At 42.8% G+C, this 9,036-nt stretch overlaps 1 protein-coding gene across 2 annotated transcripts; it reads left to right on the top strand.

Annotated features, from left to right (window-relative positions):
• Positions 1-5,513: 5,513 nt before the first annotated feature.
• On the top strand, positions 5,514-8,694 carry LOC146369986 (angiopoietin-related protein 5-like). 2 transcript variants are annotated; one of them, XM_084909920.1, is made up of 7 exons: positions 5,514-5,630; positions 5,903-5,983; positions 6,103-6,130; positions 6,232-6,323; positions 6,926-7,043; positions 7,244-7,429; positions 7,622-8,694. In XM_084909920.1, exons 2-7 carry the CDS (start codon positions 5,909-5,911, stop codon positions 7,918-7,920), a joined length of 798 nt encoding a protein of 265 aa, XP_084766046.1. In that variant the 5' UTR covers positions 5,514-5,630; positions 5,903-5,908; the 3' UTR covers positions 7,921-8,694. The 2 variants fall into 2 exon arrangements, with proteins under 2 accessions (XP_084766046.1, XP_084766047.1); XM_084909921.1 differs by lacking the exon at positions 5,514-5,630 and adding an exon at positions 5,731-5,748.
• Positions 8,695-9,036: the final 342 nt, after the last annotated feature.

Raw genomic sequence — 9,036 nt, 5'->3', positions numbered from 1 at the left:
TATAGAAAAATCATTCATTTTACATCAATTTATTAATTTATAAATAGGAGATGCATTGAAATAAAATTGGTGCGTCTCATTGCTTAGGACTGATTTGGTGTCAATTTGTCCTTTGTGAAATTTACTGATGTTCCCTAAGAGCGCTGCTTTATCCACTGTGTCAATGGCGCTCTCATTGTAATGTGATTACACTGTGAATCCATATACGTGTACCTCTTATACATGTTGCCTTTAGGGTTCAGCACTGCCCTCCATCAGCCTCACTCCATGCATTTTTGCAGTACATTTATGACCAATAACATTAAACATGTAACACACATTTGTCAAATAAATTAGGTAGTCTGCAAGTCATCATCTGTATTACATGTGTAATCAAACATGTACGTTGGCGATTTAGAGAAACAGCAGTGGGATTGCGCATGTGTGTGTCCGCGGTGAGACACAGCACCATCATTGCCTTCTCTCAGCGTTTTACCTTGTATTTGAACAGAAAATTCGCAATGACAGCAATTTTGACCATAAAAATATTGAAATCACACAGAAAGCAAATTTAAAATCTAGTGTACAAATTGAATTTCTCTTTTGTTAGTATCCTCTCCATGAATCGCTACCTTATCGTGGTGGAGGGGTTTGTGTGTCCCAGGGATCCCAGGGGCTATGTTGTCTGGGGGCTTTTGCCCCCTGGTAGGGTCTCCCATGGCAAATTGGTCCTGGGTGAGGGACCAGACAAAGAGCGATTCAGAAGACCCTTATGAAGAGAACATCGAGGGAACAGTTTACCCTGCCCGGGATAGGGTTACCGGGGATGAGAGGGTTTGTTCCCTGGGCCTTAGGGTCAGGGAACGGGTCCTGACTGTCATCTGCGCTTATGCGCCGAGTGGCAGTTCAGAGTACCCAGCCTTCTTAGAGTCCCTGGGGGGGGGGGGGGGGGGGGTTGCTGGAAGGTGCTCCACCTGGAGACTCTGTTGTCCTCCTGGGAGGCTTCAATGCTCACGTGGGTAATGACAGCGAGACCTGGAGGGGCGTGATTGGGAGGAACGGCCTCCCTGATCTGAACCCGAGCGGTGTTTTGTTATTGGACTTCTGTGCAAATCACAGTTTGGCCATAACGAACACCTTGTTCGAACATAAGAGTGTCATAAATGCACGTGGCACCAGGACGCTCTAGGCCGTAGGTCGATGATCGATTTTGTAATCGTATCACCAGACCTGCGACCATATGTTCTGGACACTTGGGTAAAGAGAGGGGCTGAGCTGTCAACTGATCCCCACCTGGTGGTGAGTTGGATCAGGTGGCGGGGGAGGACGCTGGACAGACCCAGTGCACCTAAACGCGTAGTGAGGGTGTGCTGGGAACGTCTAGCAGAGGCCCCAGTCCGCGAGATCTTCAACACACACCTCCGACAGAGCTTCAACAGCATTCCGAGGGAGACTGGGGACATTGAGTCCGAATGGACCATGTTCAGCGTCTCCATTGCCGAAGCTGCTGCATTGAGCTGCGGCCGCAAGGTGGTTGGTGCCTGCCGTGGTGGTAATCCCCGAACCAAATGGTGGACACCAGGGGTGAAGGGAGCCACCAGGCTGAAGAAGGAGTCCTGGGGATGAGGGGAATGACCCACCAATTTCCGGGGGCGAGGTCACTGAGGCAGTTAAACAACTCCTTGGTGGCAGAGCCCCTGGTGCTGATGAGGTCCGCCCCGAGTTCCTGAAGGCTCTGGACGTTGTAGGGCTGTCCTGGTTGACACGCCTCTACAATGTTGCGTGGAGATCAGGGGCAGTACCCCTGGATTGGCAGACCGGGGTGGTGGTCCCCATCTTTAAGAAGGGAGACCGGAGGGTGCGTTCCAACTACAGGGGGATCACACTCCTCAGCCTCCCTGGGAAAGTCTATGCCAGGGTGCTGGAAAGGAGAGTTCGTCCGCTAGTCGAACTTCGGATACAGGAGGAACAATGCGGTTTTCGTCCTGGTCGCGGAACACTGGACCAGCTCTTTATCCTCTCAAGGATACTTGAGGGTGCATGGGAGTTTGCCCAACCAGTCTACATGTGTTTTGTGGACTTGGAGAAGGCATTCGACCGTGTCCCTCGGGCTGTCCTGTGGGAGGTGTTGCGGGAGTATGGGGTGTCTGGCCCATTGCTACGGGCCATTCGATCCCTATACAACTGTTGCAAGAGCTTGGTTCGCATTGCCGGCAATAAGTCGGACTCGTTCCCGGTGGGTGATGGGCTCCGCCAGGGCTGCCCTTTGTCACCGGTTCTGTTCATGATTTTTATGGACAGGATTTCTAGGCGCAGCCAAGTGGCGGAGGGCTTTCACTTTGGTGGCCTCAGAATCTCATCTCTGCTTTTTGCGGATGATGTGGTTCTGTTGGCTTCATCGGGTGGGGGCCTCCAGCTCGCACTGGAACGGTTCGCAGCCAAGTGTGAAGCAGCGGGAATGAGGATCAGCACCTCCAAATCTGAGGCCATGGTTCTCAGCCGGAAATGGGTGGAGTGCCCACTCCGGGTCGGGGATGAGTTCCTGCCCCAAGTGGAGGAGTTCAAGTATCTCGGGGTCTTGTTCGCGAGTGATGGGAGAAGGGAGCCGGAGATCGACAGACGGATTGGGGCTGCAGCCTCAGTAATGCGGACGGTGCACCGGTCCGTCGTAGTGAAGAGGGAGCTGAGTGTAAAAGCGAAGCTCTCAATTTACCGGTCGATCTACGTCCCTACCCTCACCTATGGCCACGAGCTGTGGGTAGTGACCGAAAGAACGAGATCGCGGATACAAGCGGCGGAAATGAGCTTCCTCCGAAGGGTGGCTGGCCTCTCCCTTAGAGATAGGGTGAGAAGTTCGGCCATCCGGGAGGGGCTCAGAGTAGAGCCGCTGCTGCTCCACATCGAAAGGAGCCAGCCTGAGGTGGTTCGGGCATCTGACAAGGATGCCTCCTGGGCGCCTCCTGGGTCCATGTCCCACCGGGAGGAGGCCCCGGGGCAGACCCAGGACACGCTGGAGAGATTATATCTCTCGGCTGGCCTGGGAATGCCTTGGTGTTCCCCTGGATAAGCTGGAGGAGGTGGCTGGGGAGAGGGAGGTCTGGGCCTCTCTGCTTAGGCTGCTGCCCCCGCGACCCGGCCTCGGATAAAGCGGATGAAGATGGATGGATGGATGGATAATAATATTCAACATTGCTATCAATACATTTGTCAAAAAATGCCTCTCTGTGCAAAATGGGTTTAAAAACATAAACAACTGTAGGATACTGTTAGTCCGTGATTTGAACTGAGGGAACAAATCGTGGCAGGATCAGCCTGATATTATTTGTATCCCACTGTAACTTTACTGTATAAAGAGCTAACATCCCCAAAATGTCAGTAGTTAGTCATTACAAGAAGTGTTTGTGAACTAAAAATTAAGAATGTGGGATACTGTTTGTCCGTGATTTGAAGAGCCCAACGCGTGCTTCCAACAAAGGGAAAACCAATTATGCAAGGGAGACCTACCTTGGCACTTGTGCAGGTGAAGCCAAAGGGAAGATATGCTTCACCATATTTTCTAGTCTTTGGCTTAGATGAAGTTGTTTTGGAAACATATTCAGCTATGCTTCATCTCCTGCTTTGCCTTTGTGTGGGCGCCCATGCTAGCAGTGTCCAAGCATTTTCTTTGTTTTTTTTTCCCCTTTTCATACCACGCCCCCCCTACAATGCATGTAGTGAAGGACTTATACTAAACACATTTCCTGCAAAGAAATTTTAATTAGCAGGAATGTAGGACAATGTAAAAGTGAAGGCAATGCCCTGTTGATGTAATTTCTTTAAGTTTTGGTGTAAATTTTTTATTTTTCTGATAAGAGATGCACTGAATTAAAGCAAAGGAGGAAGACCAGTTTTACTTGGATGTAAAGATTTGTACAGGTGAGAAAATGCGAAAGCAGTGTTTGGTGTAGATGGCAGTGCATTAAAAATATTTTTGTCACTAAAACCGATGAATAATTGTGGCAAATAATTCCAAACTCACTGCTGATGAAAACAATAGTGATAATCATGTTGGTGACAGTTGGTCATAATTGGCTACTTAGAGTTTTATATAATTAAAATATACAGCTTTTGAATCATTAAACAACTGGAAAATACACCACACTACACATATCACACAATAGATTTACAATAAATTGGATAAACCTTAGTACCATAGCACATGCCCAAATTTCATAACTTAGCATTCACAGCTTAACAGTCATCTCTGTTACACAAGGCTTAAATCAGTTAACTACAAAAGATACCTTCTTTCACCCTCCAATGAGCCCACTCCATTACTAGTTTGCCAAAAAAGAAGAGGTAAAAAAAAGAGGTAAAAAAAAGGTAAAAAAAAATGGTGAAAATTCCATTGTGGAAACAAATAACATTGCATTCACAGGGGGATGATAAATATGAAAATCAAAAGAATTATATGTATAGCTGTTGATAATCGCTGTATGTGTGACAATCTTCATGCATGTTCATGCTTACCCTATTGGGTACACACAATAACATACTTAATTGCTATTATTGTCTGCTCTACTCACCACAGTCTAGCTTTTTTGTATTTAATGGCTCAGTCACACCGGAGTAGATCGCAACCTCCCTAGAAAAAATTGCAATTTCTTTGCTGTCAAAAACCAGTTGGAAGTAGTTGCTCTAACCAAGGTCACCCAGAGATTAAGCATGCAACTCCCTCAGCCGTCACCCTGTGCGTCATGCTGGCCCCGTCTTCAAAACAATCACTCGAAACAACCAAGTTCATTGCGCACCATACACAGTAATTTTGGTTGTGTTGCATTCTCCAACCACTGTTTTTCCTACTGTGATTGTAGCATAACAACCACAAAGATCATCCTGCTAGAGTACATATAGACATTATCACAGATACACAAGGGAAATGTGGAGCATCTCACAAGTGCTTTATCCAAAGTTACTGTAAACATTTGGAAAAATAAGACATAAATCATTTTTTGATCAACTTCCAGAGTTTGATTTGAGAACTGTGGCACCTCTGTATTTCATAGTAAAAAGTTGAAGTTAAAAGTTGCAAAAACATTTTACTTAAAACTACACGTCTCATGGGACATCTGGTGATCACTGAAACTACTACAAACCATAAATAACTGGAAAATTTGGTGCCATGCTTAAATGGTTAAAACATTTCATCTGGTGGAGCCATTAAATAAAAAGTTAGGCAATTGCTTAAAAGTAGTTAGAATTTATTCTTTCAGTTTCATATCTACATCAAATTTATCATCTTCAAGAATAAGAAGAAATGACTGAGCAGAGTCTCTGGGGAATAACAATATCTGAAGAGAAATTTAGATTTAAGGGAAACATGTAATTTTTCTAACTACAGACGCCAAAGGAGCAATTGTAAACATCCCTTGCTATCCGAGTCAATAAAAAGAGAATGTCTGTAACTGGCTTCCACAAAGAGAACTACTCAGACCTCTACACACCCTTGTTGGAATGTTAGAGAGAGGTGTAGCCAGAGAGGTCTGAGAAATGACCCATGTGAAAGTTGTGTAACATTAGGTAAACAAGCTCTTTCAGAGAACAGTGCAGTTCATGTTGGATGACTGCATCAGTTGTTCAGATTTGAGTTGTCACACTCACACTGACCTAAGGTAGGAAGTGACGCGCTTGTCATAGCAGTGAAGGGGGTGTGGTAGTTAAGCTATTGGATAAAGGGACTGCTGCTGTTGTTAATCTTGAGACGGGGTTTAAGGTTCACCTAACACGCAAGTATGTGTTTGGAGAAAAAACTGTTGACTATTACTGCTGCAGTAATGAACAGGACAGACTTACTCTGAGCAGCCAGTCATCTTCTGAGAACAGAGTTACCAGCAATTTTCATCGGACTAAACACTGTTTACAGTCTTGTCTGTTTTAAACACAGGTCAAAATGAAGAGTCTGGTTGTGTATTATGGACTCATCCTGGCATTTCTTTCGAGCTGCACAGAACAGGCCGGGGTAAAAGTAAGAGCTTTAAAATTCTTTCCCTACTTGGTCTGTCCTGCTTCTGTATTGTCAGTATTTAAGATGGATATTTAAACGAGGTTAAGACTCACTTTAAAACTGTTTCTTTGTATTGCTAGAGACAGGACAAAGCAGGTTCTCCTCAAGGTATGGATCATCTTGTTTGTTATTACTCAGATAAGTATACTATTTCAGTCTTATTCTTCCGCTTCTTATTGTGTTTCTTTCTGTTATGGTGTACGCCTCAGGAACAGACTGCACACAGATTAAGACTCTGTCACCACGAGCATCCAGTGGCGTTTATACGATCCAACCAAATGGAGCCGCGACCAAGTTTAAGGTATTGATCGAGCCAAGAAATAATAACAAAGTCATGTTTATAAGATCGCAGCAAACAAAAGCAGCACTGTAAACTATAACTGCAATTTATCTATCAAATGATTTCACCAGAACAAGGTTTCATTTGGTTATAGATAACAGGATACAGTTTACTTTATATTCATAACTATTAAGTTAACAATAATGTTAAACAAAAAGCACACTGAGCTTCTGGTTATATACTCGATAATATAGCCCCGACCAAGGGTGTAATTTCCCCTTATCTAAATGGATGTAAGATACATAAATATTTATTTTTCTGCAAAATTACCATGACATTTTACACAAGCTAAAATTACTTACACTGTACTTAACATACAATATAATAATTTCTTTGTTTCCTGTAAAAACCCGAGTTATTGTAGTGTACCTACTTTTAAGTATTCATAGGTTAGTATGATTGGATTGTAATTTCAAATAAAATATTGAATTTCCATTTATTACAGGTGAATTACTCCACTACTTGTAGGCCATATTCTAAAATGTTTCTTGCTCCTTAGATAAAAAGTAGAAGTAAATGCCAGCTGGATTTCTTAATGTGTGGTGAATGAACTTCTTACTCAGGTGTACTGTGAGATGCATCCAGATGGAGGCTGGACGGTGTTTCAAAAACGAAGCGGAGGAGCCGTTTCTTTCCGCAGAAAATGGGCAGCATATAAAACTGGCTTTGGAAACCTGACACGTAAATAAATTACAATGATTATCATTATTATGTAGTGATATATCATCCTAGAGATCAAGAATGGATCTAACATAAAAATATTAAATCTTTTCTTTGTAGTATAATGTAGTATAAAGCGCTTTGGGGTCCTTAGGGACTAAGTAAAGCACTATACAAATACAGGCCATTTACCATTTATTTCTTTGTGCTTTGACTCTCAGAGGACCACTGGCTCGGGCTGAATAAGATTTTTTATCTTAACAAGGACAAGTCCAAGAAGTGGACAATGAGGGTGGATCTGTGGGATCATGAAGATGGGACTGCTTTCGCTGAGTACAAAAACTTTAGACTGGGAAATGAGAAAACTGCGTTCAAACTACATGTTGGGAAGTACCGTGGAAATGCAGGTACTGAAGCCTGAAGCCTGTTGAAGTTTTTACTGTCGCCATATTTCTTTTGCTTTTTATATACACATAAATGTTACTCACTGTTTGTTAATGCAATCAGGTGTTAGATATTGTTCTTTTTTTGTACTTTAAAGAAACCCTGTGAATTTTAGAAATTCATTTTTCTTGATTTGTTTCCCACTCTATCCAAAGGTGATGCCATCCGTGGTGCCTATAAAGGCATTGATCAGAATGGCTATGGCTTTAGCACAGTTGACCGCGATAATGATGGCTGCTCCCCCTGCATCTTTGGTGACATTGCTGATAGAGCATGTACCTTTAGAGAGGGCGGCGGGTGGTGGTACAGCAAGTGTGGGTCCGCCAATCTAAACGGTGACTGGCATTCCTACGGTGAACACATAGGTTGGGCTTCGGGCCTCCACTGGCGCACCTGGAAACCACCTGCACCATACTCAGCCAAGGCCACAAGAATGATGATCAAGTCGGTGTGAAAGGAACCTCCTCAAATTATCAAGTGCTGATTTTCATTCTGCAAAAAACTTTCAACAAAGCTTTTAAGAAAAGTAACTGTGAAGGAGATATGTAAAATACAATGCTAAAAGCATGAAAATCAGTGTATTGTTAATGCTTAGTCATTTCTGTACTAAACTGAAAAACATGCCTTCCAGATAATCAAGTTCTACCCGATGTCTCTTCCTGTTAAAGCACTGCTTACCCTCTCTTTTTATGTATTAAAAATAATTTTACAACAACTAAAATATGCCAGAGTCAACATTATTAGCCCCTCTGTTGCCAGTAATTGTGTTGAAAATCCTTTTTGCTGGATAACAGCCAGCAGTCCTTTGTTGTATTTTTCAACAAGTCTCACATGCACCACCTGAGCAGTCCTGGACCATTCTTCTTTGGCAAATCTCTTAAACTTCTCCAGATTTGACCATCTTCTGGCATGGTTCTTGGTCTTCACCCCTGAGAATGGGATTCAAGTCAGGGCTATGTGCAGACCAGAATGCCAACGTATATTTTTGGAGATTGTCGTGTTGAAAGAGAACACGAGAACCCAAGTTTTGCTGCTGACTACTTTCAAAATCTTCTCATATCTTTTTTCATTATTCATATCTTTTTTTCATATTTACTCTGGGGACGGTATTCTTTGGGTTGTGGATGGATTCATTCTTCAAACATGAGCAGTATCTCTTTACCCAAATAGACCTAGTTTAGTCTCATCTGACCACAGGTCATGCTTTTGGTATAAATAATCTTTCTCCAAATTGTCCTTAGCATAATTCAGTCAGTATGATGTTGAGGCTCTGTTTCTGATATCTGTCTCTTATCATATAAAGTGTCCTGTTATTGGTCACTTTGGTATATAAATAACATTTTATTGAATTGTAAGTAGTTTGAATAACCAATAGCAAAAAATAATTCTTTTTCCAACATAATAAAACTGTAACTAAAAACATAAACCAGTTTTAAACAATACTTTAATCTACAACAGTCTTATGTTTAAATTACATTATATTTAGTCATAAATGTTATTTATTTAGCACCTCTCAAGATAAATATTACAAACAACACAACAAAAATGCGACAACATAAAAACAAAAAGG

Source organism: Perissodus microlepis, chromosome 17 (genome assembly GCF_051167445.1).
Source record: "Perissodus microlepis isolate ML-2025 ecotype Zambia chromosome 17, ASM5116744v1, whole genome shotgun sequence".
NCBI lineage: Eukaryota > Metazoa > Chordata > Actinopteri > Cichliformes > Cichlidae > Perissodus > Perissodus microlepis.
This window is presented reverse-complemented; position numbering and strand designations above follow the sequence as displayed.